Source organism: Quercus suber, unplaced genomic scaffold (assembly GCF_002906115.3).
Source record: "Quercus suber isolate HL8 unplaced genomic scaffold, Cork oak 2.0 scaffold_619, whole genome shotgun sequence".
NCBI classification, from domain to species: domain Eukaryota; kingdom Viridiplantae; phylum Streptophyta; class Magnoliopsida; order Fagales; family Fagaceae; genus Quercus; species Quercus suber.
Window position 1 is genome coordinate 149915 of NW_027070062.1, and position 17284 is coordinate 167198.

Sequence of the window (17284 nt, forward strand, 5' to 3'; positions counted from 1 at the left end):
TTAGTCCCTTAAACCGGTCAAGGTACATGATCTCTGCACCGTTGCCTTGATTTACCAACACTCTTTTCATATCACACCCACCTATCCTGAGAGCAACTACTAAGGCATCATCATGTGGCTACAAGGTTCCCATTTTGTCTTCTTTGGAAAAACTTAAAGCTGGTCGAACCTCCACTCTACTCCTTTTCAGATCAAGGGATGAGTCATCTGTAGGTGGCCGAGTCACAGACATCACCTTGGATGGCTGAGAACCAGTTCTTCCCAGGGCAACCAAGATGATGCTGATTGTACACAAAGGCAGCCTTGCGAAAGCGTCCCTCTGTGCCCCTAACCCTGCTTAACTGCCCTGTCTGTCGGGTTGATGCAGGAATTGCTTCAACTTTCCCACCTAAACTAATTGCTCCAAGTAGCTCCACAAACTCCTACAATCCTCGGTAATATGCCCTCGTTCTTGGTGGTACTAGCAATGAAGACTTTGGTTGCACTTCGTGGGGTGTCCCCCCATCCTGTTTGGCCACTAAAAGTATGGTTTGTTCTTGATTTTTTCCAAGATTTGGTGTACTGGCTCTCGAAACATAGTACTAACTACTTGAGTAGTAGTTGATCCAAAGTGCCTCGCAAAATCTCTCATAGGTCGACTGTTATTGTACTTGTCCAACCTGAGATCCCTTTTGTCTTGCGGGACCATTTTAGCCTTCCCATTTCCCTGTTGCTGGTCATCCTCGACCCACTTATACTCATCAATGCAACCCATGAGCCTACACACACTCTTGACCGGTTTCCTGGTCAAATACTTTCTTAGATCATGCTCGGCTGGCAGGCTGACCTTGAAGGTTCTTATGGCCATGTCATTGAAGTCCCCATCTACCTTGTTGAACATTTCCCAGTACCTGTCGAAGTACGTTTTCAAGGTCTCCGCCTCTCGCATTGCCATGGATAGTAAAGAGTCCATGGGCTGAGGAACCCTGCTGCAAGTCACAAAACGCACCCCAAATGCCCGAGTAAGCTCTTTAAAGGAGTTGATAGAGCCTTCCCTCAAGCTGTCAAACCACCTCATCGCCACAGATCCCAAGTTGGATTGGAATACCTAGCACATTAGGGCCTCGCTCTTGGAGTGCACTGCCATTCTTTGGTTGAAGTGGCTCACATGCTCCACGGGATCCGTTTTTTCATTGTACATGGTGAAAGTTGGCTAGGTAAAATGCCGAGGAAGCTTTCCTCCTTTGATTCTATGCGTAAACGGTGATTTGGAGATCTTGTTAAGAGCCCTGCTCATAGCATCATTGCCCAGACCTTTGTATGGCGGACTCTTGCTCCTTCGCTCATAGTTATGGTTGTCATCATACGAAAAAGACTAGCTGGGAGGAGTCCTGGACCTGGCCTATAGCTACCATCTTCCTTGTCCTTAGAAAAAGGGTCAGAGTCTAAGGGAGTCCTTCTTTGTCGCTAATGGCATAGCCTCCTGCGAAGATGGTCAATCTCCAACTGCAGGCTCTTGGTGTTCTCATCATGGGAGATGTGACTCCCTCATTGAGACTGGCTTTTGCTAGTATGCGTGGTGTGCACACTAACCTTATGATCCCTCCTTCGCTCAAGGTTGAGGAACTGATCCTGACGCTGGGAACCAATAGACTCCTCCTGGTCCTGCCCTAATCCCGCCATGGTGGGACGTTGAACTCACTAAAGCTCAAGCCTTTCCCACAGATGGTGTCAATTATAGGCATGGGCTTTGGTCCTTTGGTCTAAAAGATGAATGGATTAAGGCCCAAAGAGCCCAATATAATAAATTTGTAGAAAGTGGGTTGAAAAGCTAGGCTTCAATGAAGTGACAACGCCCTTAATGGGCCAAATATGGTAAGAGAGCAAGGAAAAATAATGAATAGACAAATGTGATGCACAAAAATTCTTCCTCGGCAATGTTCGAAGAGAGCAATTCTTGAATATATTTCTCTTGGATTTGATTACAATTCATTTTCTTAATACTACAATATTTTCTCTATAGATTTCCCTCCCCTCCCCTTTGGAGGGTCTCTCACATTATATAGCTCTTTTTAGGCTATTTTAGCCCTCCATGTGTTGATTGCCCAGTCCATCACTTGAGTGCTTGTCTTATCAGACACTTTTCCAAACCTTTTGTGAGTTGCAGCAGCCAAGGCAGCACTGTGCAGGGGTCTTCTCCACATAAATGCAGCCAGGAGGTTTGGTGGGATGCATTGAATGTGGAGGCAGCCACCATCCCTCCAGTCATGTCAGGGCTAACTTCCTTTTTGAAGCTTTTTCTCAACAGTAGGACATCCTCTAGCAATGTGTTACTGACGTGGCCTTACTGTTCGAGCATGTGGCCTCCTCGACATGATAATGGGCTCCTTAGCCTTGGACACGACACATGACACAAGTACCTTCGCTAAATTCTTGTGCCCCACAGTGACTATACATGCAATGGGACTGCAATGAGCTAGCTGTTACTATGACTAGGCAATGGGGGCATATATATATATATATGAGAAATGATACGTCTACAACATTTTTACAATATTTCTACAACAAATCCTAAGTGGCAGGTTGTTACTGGTTATTATTGTTAGGGCAAAAAAGTAATCTCAGTGTTAGTTTCAAATTTGAACCAATAACAACTAACCACCTGTGATTTGTTGTAAAATTGTTGTAAAATTGTTGTAGACGTAGCATCTCTCTCTCTATATATATAGTTCATGGTTGGACTTGGATCCAAGTAGAGACAAATTTTGCACCGGAAGACACGTTGTGGTAGTTTGGTTTTCTTAAGGACTGAATTAGAGACAACTGAAGGCAGCTGGCCATGGTTTCTGGAGAGAACAAATACTTATATTATGACCGGCAGGGTTATTTGGTAAAATATAATCGAACTCGTTGAAATTAGTTTCTTTTTGTTCCTTATATTTTGACCTCTTTCTGCATGTTGTTATAAACTTTGAACATGAATTGAGGATGTTGTATAAAAATTAAGAGTATTACATTTGCGTATGAGGGTACTCAGCAAAGAAAATATTTCTTATGAGGGTGAGACGAACCATTAACCTAACTTGATTGGTTCTTAGAAAGAGGTTAGTCGTTTTCAACTTTTTATTTATAATAATACTGTAAATTTCATTAAAAAGAAGAGAAATTCAATACTACATGAACCAAAGCAGACTCAATCATATTACGATTTTTCATTATTCATATTATATAGCTAGCAACACCCTTAGCATTTTGAGCCAATTGTAAATATGCTGGTCGATTCTCTTGCCGCTTCACATGGCATGCTTGTACCATTTTGAACTCTCGCATCTTTTGCTGGATTCCCAAAATAATATTAGTAATAGTAATCAGAGGCTCACCTATGTTATTTACGGTGTCAGAGACTTTTTGAATCACATTCAAACACTGCCTCTTGAATGCTCACATCCCATGCAAAAAAGATACTCTCTTCCAAAGCCTTCGCTTCTGCCTAAAGAGGTACCAAAGGTTGGTGGAAATCTTACTCATCGCTGCTTCCACTTGTCCTTCACTTGACAGCAGTTGTTTTTCCGAACAAGAAAAAAACAAAACAGAAGTCATCTGGGCTATGATCCATACCCTACTTGGAGAATGTATGATCAGAATGATACATAATTAAGATTTTTTTTTTTTGTTTTTTTTTTTTTGAATCACACATAAGTTAAGAAATAAACTAAAAAAAAATTATTTGTTTACCTAAAAAAATTGTGTATAACAATTTTTTAAAATTGAAAATATCTAAAAACATTTTAAAATGAAACATTGAAAAAAATAGATATAACTGGAAGTGTTAGTTGGCTAGGGTTGGCCTTGAATGAAGAGAGATAATTTAGCATTGAACTACTTTATTGCCTAAAATAAGCCTAAAATGAGCAAAAAAATGAAAGCTTTCTCTACTGTATTAAGTGTCTTAAGATATTAAATTTTATGGTCTTCAATTAGGATTTCCCAAATAAGATTTTCCTAATTGCTTTGCATCCCATGGAGGTTGAGGAAACCTCACAATATGATTATCAATGGCATGGTACCACAGAATAATCAAGTCCCAGATTCCTTGCCTGTCCTGAGTGTCCTCTGTACCTTCAAATTGAAACTAGAAACAAAACACAAATAATATATTTGTAAAGTCATTGGAAAAAATAGGAATATATGTAAAATGTTTTAAATAATAAATAAGTAGAGAGAAACAAAATTGCTATTAATTAAGTGAATGAGGTGTAAGTCAATTAGCATTTAATACTATTTTTTTAATCATTAGATCAATTACAAATCTACGGTCTATAAATGGTGTAACTCTTGTCAAGTTACACCTGGTGTAACTCTTTAGAGTTGCATCTTTCTTAAACCATTAGATTTAAGTAGATCTAACGGTAAAAAAAAAAAAAAAACTCATTAATACTGATATTCTGATTAGCATTTCATTTATTATCATTTATTTATGACATTCCATACCAGTCTCTCGTTACCAAAAACGAGTTATATGTTCTCTCTCCCTCTAGATTATAGATGATTCTGAGGAGCCACCATGTATTATGTTGATTGTTGAGCACCATCAAGTCAGATTGGTTACCTGTCTTGCTGCAAAGACTCTTTGTGGCCAATTTATTTTTTCATCATTAGCCTCTTTCATAAATAGCTTCATTAAATTGAAGAATTTTCGATGTAGATCTGGTTTCTCATATTGCAAAACCAATCTTGGCCAACTCCATTCCTAGTTCCTATTGCTTTTTTGACCTTGTAGTCCTTGCTTTTAGAAATAATAATTTCAAAATAATAATTATGATAAGCTAAGTGAAAGAGATGATTACATTATCACGTAGAGTGTTTTAGAAAGACTTAGCCATGAGTGATTTTCAATTATTTTCACCCTTAGACCTATTATTTTGGCAGATCTCAAACGAAATTGGTCATGAATATTTTAGAAAAACTTAGCCACAACAATTGTTCTCTAAAATAATTGTGATTTTGGCCATGAGTGATTCTTAAAAAAATGTTGTTATAGCACTAATTCCAGTACCTTGAAACAATGGTGTTAGAAATCAATGGTTGAGGGCCTTGAGGCTTAAAGTGCATAGAACCAAAAAGACGTGTGACAGAGGAAGGAGAAAACAATGATGGTGGAGATGGGAGAGTTCAATGCTGGTTTTTTTTTTTTTTTTTTTTTTTTTTTTTTTTTTTTTTTTTTTTTTTTTTTTTTTTTCATTTTTTAGGAAGAGTTAATGCCCACCACGAATTTCTAGGAAATAATTATGACATAGCAAGTATGTTTTCTAACCATTAGATCTAAGAAAAATCTATAGTTTTAAAAGGTGTAACTCTTGTGAAGTTACATCAAGTGTAATTTGAACTCATCCATATATATATATATATTGAAGAGGAAAAATATATGCTGACGGATCCCAGTGAAGTGGGCCGGACTGTTCCTCGTCCATGGGCTGAAGAAGGACGGGTCTATTGTGTGCAAGATCTGTTGAGGACGGATCCATCATGAATGGATGCAACATAGACTGATCGATTGGCCATGTGTCAGATAGAAACCCTAGATGGGAATACTTGCGGCGCACACCATAGTGTCCTAAGGAAAATAGAATTCTAGCGCAAAGAAGATTCCAGAAGTTGCGCACATTAATGAAGATTTTCTCTATAAGAAAAAGACTTGTCCATCACATTTAGGACTTCTCAAGAAGATTCCTATAAGGAAAGGACTTCGACTCTAAGGAAAAGAGGTCAACCTTCGACTACTATAATAGCCCCAATACCCTCGCAAATCGAGGTAGGCATAATTAACCATTCTCTAGCACTTTAGAGTTGTGAGCAATTCTAACTTGACATTCGGAGGGTACTTGGCCGGCACCACATCGGTGTCCTCTGTTAGGTCTTCTCTTGTGTTGTGCAAGTTACATTTAGAGCGTGCGAGTATCATGCGACTCACTGGTGACTTTTTTGGCTTCATCAGTTGGCGTCGTCTGTGGAAAATTTCATTCTTTGCGATTTATAGGCCGTGTTATCGCTTCTCGGATAAAAGAGTTGCATGGTGCTCACTCATTCGATGGCAACCACCAACGACATCCAAGGAGAGGATCCACCCACAACTGCCCTTAAAAGACAGGTCCAAACTCTTACTGTGACTGTGGAGCATCTCACCAAACAAAACCACGACCTAGAAGAGCAGCTGCCCTAGAAGAACGCAGCACCAAAAAATCAGAGGAAGGACCAAGAAGGTACCAGCGCTGTGCGAAGAGATCGAGAGGGGCCTAAAGGTAGCAATGCCCCAAGCAGGCCAGAATGGCAACATATGAGCCTCCCATCCTTCATGGATACGGCTTCGCCTCCTATTGTCGCGGAGATGCAGGCGATGAAGGAACAGATGGAGATCATGATGAATGCCCTCAAAGGACGAGTGTCTAGCGATCTTGACGGCCTAATGACTCCCCGTTCACTGCCTTCGTCAATTCCTTTCCCCTACCACATAAGTTCTGCATGCCCTAGATAGAAAGCTACGACAGAGTCAAGGATCCTCTAGATCACCTAGAGACCTTCAAAACCCTAATGCACCTTCAAGGGGTAGCAGACGAAATCATGTGTAGGGCCTTCCCTACAACGTTGAAGGGCCCCGCCAGGATATGGTTCAGTCGGCTGACGCTGAACTCCATCAGCACTTTCAAGGAACTAAGTGCTCAGTTTACTTCACACTTTATCAGGGGACACAGGTATAAGAAGTCCACGGCGTGCTTGATGAGCATCAAGCAGCGAGAGGACGAGATGCTAAGATCCTACATAAACCGTTTCAACAAGGAAGCATTTTCGATCGATGAAGCCGATGACAAGATATTGGAAGCAGCCTTCACGAATGGGTTGTGAAAGGGTAAATTTTTGTTCTCTCTATACAAAAACGACCTAAAGACCATGTCAGAAGTACTTTACAAGGCCACCAAGTATATGAATGCAGAAGACACACTGCTGGCTTGGGAAGAAAAGCCCAAGAAGAGAGAGAGACAGAAAGATACACGGTAGGACCAAGGGCAGAAGAAACCAAGAATAGGAGACAGAAGGGATGAAAGGCGCCCAAAGCCCCAAGGTGGAAGGTTTACAAGCTTCACACCACTGAATGCCCTAATAGACCAAGTCCTAATGCAGATCAAGGACGAAGGGGGTCTAACGTTTCCAGGAAAGCTGAAGAGTGATCCAAACAAGTGATCTAGAGACAAGTATTGCCGCTTCCACCGTGATCACGGCCATGACACAGCCGATTGCTACGACTTAAAGCAACAGATTGAAACCCTTATCAGACAAGAAAAGTTGCAGAAATTCGTTAGTAAGGAGAGAGCTGATCCAAATCCTCAAGAGTAGGCCCCCCGACGGGACAATGAGCGTTTAAGACCCCTCATTAGAGACATAAGGATGATTGTAGAAGGAATCGCGACTACTGGCTCATCCAAAAAGGCTTAAAAGACCTACCTTAGGATGGTCCAGAACATCCAACTACCAAGCTCTGTACTGAAGATTGCGTGGAGGGAAAGCCCCATCATTGGGTTCTCAAAAGAAGATGTAAGACGTCTTTACCACCCGCATTACGATGCACTTGTTGTTAGCATACATCTGGGGAACTACAATGTGCACCGGGTGTTAGTCGACAACGGTAGCTCTGCTGACATCCTATATTACCTAGCGTTCTAGCAAATGGGGATTGACAGAACATGATTGATACCAACAAATGCTCTGCTAGTTAGTTTTGGAGGAACAAGGGTATTCCCATTAGGCACAGTCACGCTTTCGGTGACGGCGGGAGATTATCTTCAGCAGATAACGAAGGACGTAACATTCCTTGTGGTAGATTTCTTGTCCGCTTATAATGGTATCTTTGGACGACCCACGCTTAACTCGTGGAAAGTAGCAACATCAATGTACCACCTAATGATCAAATTCTCTACAAATTATGGGGTCGGCGAGTTAGAAGGAGATCAGGTGGCCGTACATGAATGCTACATTACCATGCTGGAGATGGAGGATCACCAGCAAACTCTGTGTATAGAAGAGCAACAGATAACAGCAGAGCCAGTTGAAGAGCTAGAAGAGATAACCCTCGATGAATCAAGGCCTGAACGGACGACCAGGATGGGGACGTTGGCCAGCTAGCCAATACGTCAAGCCCTCGCAGCGTTCCTTAGGATAAATCAAGACGAGTTTGCGATGGAGCCATAAAGACATGCCCGGGATTGATCCCTCAGTCATACTTCACAAGCTAAACGTGAACTTCGCATCCTCACCTATCCGATAGAAAAAGCAAGTGTTCGCTCAGGAGTGAGATAAAGTGATAGCAGAAGAGGTCAGGAAGCTACTAGAAGTAGATTTTATTCGGGAAGTTTACTACCTCGACTGGTTAGCGAACATAGTCATGGTCAAGAAGGCCAATGGGAAGTGGTGAATGTGTGTCGATTTCATTGACCTTACTAATGAACAAAATGTTCACGCACCAGATTGGGAGGAACGTACAAGTCTATGTTGATGACATGTTGGTAAAGAGCTTGCGCGAAAATGACCACCTGGACGACCTTCAAGATACGTTTAACACCCTACGGTTATATAACATGAAGCTAAATCCAAGCAAATGCGTATTCAGAGTAACGACAGGGAAATTCTTGGGCTTCATGGTATCCCAAAGAGGTATAGAGGTCAACCCAGAGAAGTGACGGGCCATTATGGAGTTAGAGCTGCCGAGAACGGTGAAAGAGGTGCAAAGCTTGAATGGCAAAATTGCAACCTTAAACAGGTTCGTCTCTAAAGTGACGGACAAATGTCTGCCATTCTTTCGCACCCTGAGAAAATCGTTCAAATGGACAAACGAGTGCCAGAAGGCATTTGAAGACTTGAAGAAGTATCTTTCATTTCCACCATTGCTCAGTCCGTCCAAACCAGGAGAAGAGCTCTACCTCTACTTAGCAGTTTCACAAGCAGCGGTCAACGCAGCCTTAGTAAGAGATGAAGAGGGATCTCAACGACCTGTCTACTTTATAAGTAGGGCATTCCGAAGGGCAGAAGAGAGGTAGCCCCAGATGGAGAAATTAGCCTTCGCACTGGTAACTATAGCACGAAAGCTCAAGCCTTACTTCTAGGCCCATACCATCATAGTGTTGATAGATCAGCCCTTGAAAAGAGCCACGAACAGCCCTGAGGCTGTTGGACTAATGAGTCTATGGGCAATAGAGCTGAGCAAATTTGATATACAGTACCACCCACGAACTGCGATGAAAGGGCAAGTTATGGCAGACTTCATCGCTGAATATACTTAGTCAGAAGGCAAGGGGGTAGAAGTCCTCGGACAATGGAGCATCCACACAGACGACTCTTTGAAAAAACAAGCTGGGAGGTGTCGGTGTGGTGATCCAAACCCTGGAGGGAGATAAAATTGAATGCATGATCCGACTGGATTTCCCCACAACTAACAACGAGGCTGAGTATGAAGCCTTGGTGGCAGGGTTAGAACTTGCAAAGGTAGTAGGTGCTGAAAATATGGTCGTACATTACAATTCATAGGTAATAACAAGTTAGATTAATGGCATCTACGAGTGCAAAAATGAAAGGATGAAAAAGAACCTGGAAGAAATGAAGAATCGGATTGGCAGCCTGAAGTCAGATTCGTTTAAATCTTAAGGGAGGAGAACGATTGTGCCCACCGTCTTGTAAAAGCAGCCTCTATAGAATTTATGCTTGTCCCCGAATAGGTATTGTCATTTGTCCAAATCTCCTCGCTTATTAATGATGGAACAAATGCGCAGGAAGTGAATTCTGAGAACAATTGGACTACTCCATTAATAGCATACCTAACATTTGACACTCTGCCAGACGAGAAAGACGTTGCTAGGAAGTTAAAAGTCCAAACCTCACGATTTGTGTTGATCAGAGATGTCTTACACAAAAGAGGATTCTCTCGATTGTACCTGAGGTGTTTGAACCATAAGAAAGCAAATTACGTGATGAGAGATGTCTAGGAAGGTATCGGTGGAAACCACTTAGGGGCATAGTCATTAGTGTACAAGTTGATCCGAGCAGGATACTATTGGCCTATTATGTTGAAGGACACCCAAGCTTACGTCAAGACCTGCGACAAATGTCAGAGGTTCAGTAATCTGATCAGGCAACCATCCGAGGAGCTGACACCCATGATGGCCTCTTGGCCATTCGCCTAATGGGGACTAGACATCATGGGCCCCTTCCCAACGGCAGTAAGGCAGCTAAAGTTTCTAGTAGTTGGTATCGACTACTTCACTAAGTGGGTGGAAGCAGAAGCTTTAGCCACTATCATGGAGAAGAACATCCGAAGCTTTGTATGGAGAAGAATCTTATGCAGGTACGGGATACCCAGAGTGCTTATCTCTGACAACGGAAAGCAATCCGATAACAGCACATTTAGGGATTTCTATTTGGAGCTAGGAATTAAGAATCACTACTTGTTGCCTGCACACCCACAGGCCAATAGACAAGTCGAGGTCACGAATTGGTCCTTGCTCAAGATCATCAAGACTCGACTCGAGGGGGCAAAGGGCATTTGGCCTGACGAACTACCAAGCATCCTATGGGCATATCGTACTACAGCAAGAACACCCACTGGAGAAACGTCGTTTCGGCTAGCATACAGAAGTGATGCTATCATCCCAGTGGAGGTAGGGCTTATAAGCTATCAGGTGGAGAACTACAATGAGGATAAGAACGAAGAGGCCTTGCGCCTTTAGCTAGACTTGGTGGACGAAGTCCGAGCAATAGCAGAGCAGAGGTTGGCGCGGTACCAAAATCTCATGGCAAAATACTACAACTCCAATGTCAGGTATAGAGACTTTCAGGTTGGAGATCTTGTACTATGGAAGGTAATGGGCACTACTAGAGATCCTTCGCAAGGAAAGCTCGACCCCAACTGGGAAGGACCCTACAAAATCTCGTCATGGCAGAGGAAGGGGACCTACCACCTCGAAACTCTAGACGAACGGAAGCTGTAGCACCCATGGAACACGGAGCATCTACGAAAATACTACCAGTAGAAACGGTGTGAAGGTATGAAGAGCATCGACATTTCCCAATTTCCAAGTTTATTATTTAGTTTTACTATTACTAGTTTTTACTTTAAACAATTCTTTTTACAAGTGCCTTTTTAAGCCCAAAGGGGCAGGTACTTTTCTACAAACGCATGGTTTTCTTTTTAATTAATAAAAGGAATATTCAGACACAACTATATTTTTTCTACTTAAATTCTAAATCCAAAAGTGGAAGGATATAATCTACGTCCGTAAAATGGACAGATCACCCAAAGATGATGAAAACCTTAAGTCCAAAAGTGAACTGATATAATCTACGTCCGCTAAACGGATGGATCATCCCAAGAGGATGAGAATTTCTAAGTCCAAAAGTAGAAGGATAGAATTTACATCCACGAAATGGATGGATCATCCAAAGAGGATGAAAACCTTAAGCCAAAAGTGGATGAATATAATCTACGTTCGCAAAACGGACAGATCATCCTAAGAGATTTCTAAGTCCAAAAGTGGATGGATAGGATTTACGTCCACGAAATGGACGGATCATCCAAAGAGGATGAAAACCTTAAGTCCAAAAGTGGACGGATATAATCTACGTCCGCAAAATGGACGGATCATCCCAAGAGGATGAAAATTCTAAGTCCAAAAGAGGACGAGAATAATCTAAGTCCACAAGATGGACGGATCATCGGAAGAGGATGAAAAATTAAAGTCCAAAAATGGACGAATATCAGCTAGACGCCCACAAACTGGACGGATTAACTAAATAAGACAACTTTTATGAAAAGTTACAGCATGGACGGAGTCTATTAAAGTATTGATAAAATCCAAAGTCCGTGAAAAATAAACATGTTTAAATAAAGTAGACGGATGCATTCCACAACAAAATATCAAAAACGTCGACGAACCAGGCAAAGTTTAGCAAATAAATAAAAGCCCTCAAAGGGAAATGTCTGCATAGCCCCCAAAACATGACGGGGAGACCATAAATTGTTCTCCTAAAATTTTTACATAAAAAAGAAAGAAACAATGATAAAAATAAATAACTTCCGTCTGCAGCCGGGGCTACGGTCTCCTCAACATGATGGTCTTGACCACCTTTTGGTTCACTATTAACAGCCGTCGGGTCCATAGGGATATTACCGACAAGGGCATCATCTCCAAAAAGCTCATTTGTATCCTCTGATTAGGCAGGCTGGATGGATGTTTGTTTTGGGATATTGATGGTGACGGTTGACAGGTCAAGCTCTGGGTATAAGTTCTTCACTTGACGGAGCACGTCATCGAAACTATCATTGTATGAAATCGCTAGCTCTGACAGAAAGGTGTCAGAGTCACGGTACTCTTGTATTGCCATCTCCTTAGCCTGACAGAGTTCTTTTTCCTTATCCTCTAGAACTTTCTTCAGACCCTCTGTCATCTGGTAGTACTCATCCCGGTCCTTTTCTGTCAGTTTGAGTTTTTGCTCCATCGTCACCTTCCAGTTCTTCAACTCAATAAGCTCGTCCTCTAACAACTTGGCCTTATCACGAACACGGCCTAAGGTCGTCTCATGGCCTGAAAAAGGATAGAAATTAATTTCAAACCAAAATAAGGACAAACAAGAAGACGACGGATAAGTTACCTGAGCAATGCTAAAGAGGCCCGTCTCCTCCATAGCCTCCGTCGAGTGGTTACCCAAGTCCTTATAATCCTCAGTAGTTATGAGGGACGAAAGCCTCTCCAGGCCATATTTGGAGTCCTCGCGGAGCAGGATGGATGGTTTCTTCTGGCTTATCGATGGACTGATCATTAGGCCTTTGTCGGCCCCATGCTTTGCTGGGGTGACCGTCTTAACACCCTCAGCCATTAACCCAACAACGGGCTCCAAAGGAACCTTGGGTTTCTTGGGTGCATGGCCTCCTTTGGACGGTTGCTTCCTTTTAACCGACGGTTTGCTTAAGCCCATCCCCATAGGATCCGCACCAGCTTCTTTATGTTTGGCCGCTTATAATATGATCGTTGCTTTCCTTTTAGCGTCATCCATCTCTGAAGAGGTAGACGGGTAAGGTGGAGATAAAACACAAACTATTTAAATAAGGGGGAACAACAGACTTACGTTGGCGAACTTGCTCTTCGTATTTAATTGCTGACAGAGTTAGCTCGGGCTCGTCACAATACCAGTGGATGATGCTAAGGCTGACAAGTTTTGCCCAAGTTTGTTCCTCTGGCTTGGACTTGGCAAAAATTCTCTCAAGGAAGTTAAACTCCTCGAGATCAACCTGTGGGCGCCGTCGAACTGTAAAATAGAAGACGGACGTCAAAAGCACTGAAGAATTTTGAAAAAACTGAAAAATCGTTAAAAACCTTCATATATTATATGATGGGTGTATACAGGACGGATTTAATATGCCCCAAGTCTTGTCGATGGGCATGTGCTCCGTCTCCCCTGGATGACACATCCAACCGTTGCCCTCTAGGAAGAAATAACGGCTCTTCTAGTCCCTATTAGAGTCTGGGGTTTCATAAATCACCTTCAAGACGGGACTTCTAGAAACAAAACTATACATCCCCCTTGACTTGTCTATCTCATCTAGATGGTAGCAATGGAGGAATTCCTACACCGTCAACCTTCGACTACCTATTGACATGGCTCCGTACAGGATCTCCATTGCTATAAAGACCTTCTAGGCATTTGGGGATATTTGGCTGACGGATAAGCCCAGATACTTGAGGAGTTCATGGTGTAAGGAGCTTAGAGGAAACCTAAGGCTTGCCTTGAGCATCTGCTCATACACTCCAACACCGTCTACCCCTTCATAGTAACACTTTTTTTACTTATAGGGTAGACAGATGGGGATGTAGTTTGAGATTTGGTAATGGGCCCTAAGAGTGTTGAAGTGTGGCTCCTTGATGGTAGACGTAAAAGCATTCACCGTCCACTCTGGTAGCATGATGAACTCCTTAAGTCTATCAGCATCCACGATGGACTTAACTTTTTGGTCTTTACCATCATCGGAACACTCCTCTGGCTCGACCATCTCCATATCCTCATTTGTTAAGGACGGGGAAGATGTAGACGGACTCCTCTCCTCGCTCAGGTTGCCTTGGTCGTTGTTACCTAAGGGGTATACCTCTTCGTAGTCTGTCCCGTCACGGACGACTGACTGGTTACTTGACGCACTAGACATTGCCTACATGTAACGACAAAACCTAAGACTCTAACGAGTTTTGTAAAGAGTGACGAGGGCATAAAGTCTAAGGAAAAATAAAGTGTACCAGAAGGTAAATGAGAATTAAAAATAAGACGGGAAAAAATTACTTACCGAGTTAAAGAATGAACAGATGAAGGTGTTGACGACGAGTGCAAGTGCTGTACAGGTTGGTCTTTGATAGTTATGACGGACGTGCTCTGACAATATGTTTCTGTAGAAAGTAGAGAAATAAGAGGGGAAGGGATTGATATTTATAGGAGAAGTGCATGGAAGACGAAGCGATGCCTCAATCTAAGAGAACAACCAGTAGAAGAGTGACACGCGTCGTAGGTCATAAATGAGTTCCGAACAACCTGTCAGGATACGAGCATAGTTCACAGAGTTGTGTATTAAAGCCTTCGGCCCATGGAACTCTAAACAGTAATCCCAGTCTCTAACCGTCACCCCACAGGTCTGTTTGCTCAAAGATGACAAACCCATGGGGTGAGGGGGCAATTGAAGAGGAAAAATATATGCTAACGGATCCCAATGAAGTGGGCTGGACTTCTCCTCATCCATGGGCTGAAGAAGGACGGGTCTATTGTGTGCAAGACCTGTTGAGGACGGATCCATCATGAACGAATACAACATAGACGGATCGATTGGCCACATGTCAGACAGAAACCCTAGATGGGACTACTTGCGGTACACACCATAGAGTCCTAAGGAAAATAGAATTCTAGCGCAAAGAGGATTCCAGAAACTACGCACATTAATGAAGATCTTCTCTATAAGGAAAAGACTTGGCCATCACATTTAGGACTTTTCAAGAGGATTCTTATAAGGAAAGAATTTCGACTCCAAGAAAAAGAGGTCAACCTTCGACTACTATAAAAACCCCAATACCCTCACAAATCGAGGTACGCATAATTAACCATTCTCTAGCACTCTAGAGTTGTGAGCAATTCTAACTTGACCTTCGGAGGGTACTTGGCCGGCACCACACCGGTGTTCTCTGTTAGGTCTTCTCTTGTGTTGTGCAGGTTACATTCCGAGTGTACGAGTATCATGCGGCTCACTGGTAACTTTTTCGGCTTCATCATATATATATATATATATGCCACTTATGACGCGTAACATCCAATTTTGCATATGATGTAGTTTTTATATAATGAAGAGTTTGAGTCAGCATGCAAGGCAATGATCTTGACTTTATTAGGTAGAAAACGCCGAGTCCTTTGTCCTTTTTCGGTTGTTGAGGGGTACTAGTTACTAGCTAGTTGAACTTGTTGTCTTTTTAATAATAATAATAATAATATTTGCTAGTTGAACTCCCTTCAAAACCTGGACATTTTTCCGTCAACAGGGTTATGAACCTGGCGTGCAAGACATGAAATCATCAAAGGACTGTCAATTTGAGAATCCAATATTGCAGACACATTATATTGAAAAAATATATATTAGTTTGATTTTGTACACTTATCTATACATTTTTTTTAATTAAGCAGAAAACATATCCTAAATAAGCTAGTTAATAAGATTGGTCATGAAACATTTTAATTCAAAACAGGAGTATGTCTAAGAATGTGTACTAATCAAACATTGAACAGATTTTTTTTATTTTTTTATCTTCCATGCAGTTCGTAACAAATAGGAATTAAAAACTGTCACTCTCCGCCGGCCTTACCATCAGATTTAACCTAGATGTTGTATAATTGTATTATATATCCCTGTTAAAACCTACTGTGAAAAGAAATAAGATATAAAAATCTAGAAAATGATAAAGTTATTGTTTAATGTGACATTAGTTATCAATGCATGTGACAAAATTATTATCATGTATAATCCTATTTTACACAACTTGGCAAAGTTAATTTGTGTTAAGGACCCATGAGTAAAATTTACTTTTGAAAACCGACTTATAAAGGGAGGGCATTCAAAAGTTTATAAACACATAATTAAATTGACATTTAATCCATGGAAGAGACAGTAGAATTATAACAGTTTGACTCACAATATAATATGAAAAAAAAGGGTTAAGATACATCATACATTCAAATTTTACAATTTATTTCCTCAACTATCACAACAATATCAACTTTATGTCCAAACAACTCGTATTTTGGGTGAGTCAGCGAATAATCAATAGTGTAAGTACAAGTTTTAAAAGTTATTACGTTAGTATCAAGTTTTAAAAGTGTAGAGACTGATTTAGAAGTGAACCAGGCTTAGAGGATAAAAAGTGTATTTTAGCCAAATAACAAATATATATATATATATATTTATATAGAAAGCCATCAAATTACTAAGTGTAACGAGTTACCAAAACATATATAATAAAGTTTTTTTTGGTTATAACATATAATAAAGTTACTCATATATTATACCATGCACAAAATTAAATGTTGTAGAGGTACTATAAAATTGATTAATATAATAAATTTTGACTTTGACTTCCGTCCAAAACGTGTAGTATACATGCATGAACATCAAAATCTATCAAATAGGATTGATGAGCACGATGGTATAGAGCACTGAATCTTTTATTAGTTAAACCAGTTGGAGCTTTCAGGGAGAGACAAATGGAGGCTTAGTACGATAAAGACTGAAGTTCGTAGGTAATAATTACTAAATTTAACAATATAATAAAATATCATCAGCATAAGGTTCAGTCTGAAATGGGTGACGATTTTTGGGTTTTTATTATTTAGTTCTTCTTTAAATTACATAGCACGTAATTTAGAATTTTGTTTTTCCCCAGAACATATGGCCGGGTGAGACTATTTTCGTAGTCTTTTTTTTTTTTTTTTCTTCTTTAAAAAGTAATTATTAATTCTTGTCCACTAAAATATAGGATTTGAAAAAAAATGAAAACAAGAAAGAGTTCAAATGAGTGAAGAGAATACCCTTAAAAAAAGAGTTCTCCTAATAGAAGAGAAAAACCTTTAAGTGTAGTTTGATAATTCTTTTGGGTTGAAAGGATATCCGCAAGTAAAAGCATGTAAGAAAGCTTTAACGTCATAATCCTTATCAAGTATGGTAGATTTATATCTCTAATTGTAGATG

General features: G+C 40.9%; 1 protein-coding gene across 1 annotated transcript; it reads left to right on the forward strand.

Moving 5' to 3' along the window:
* Nucleotides 1–7482: 7482 nt before the first annotated feature.
* On the forward strand, nt 7483–8154 carry LOC112035870 (uncharacterized). Its single transcript, XM_024068702.1, has 2 exons — nt 7483–7657; nt 7745–8154. The coding sequence occupies exons 1-2, from the start codon at nt 7483–7485 to the stop codon at nt 8152–8154; spliced, it is 585 nt and encodes a 194-aa protein (XP_023924470.1).
* Nucleotides 8155–17284: the final 9130 nt, after the last annotated feature.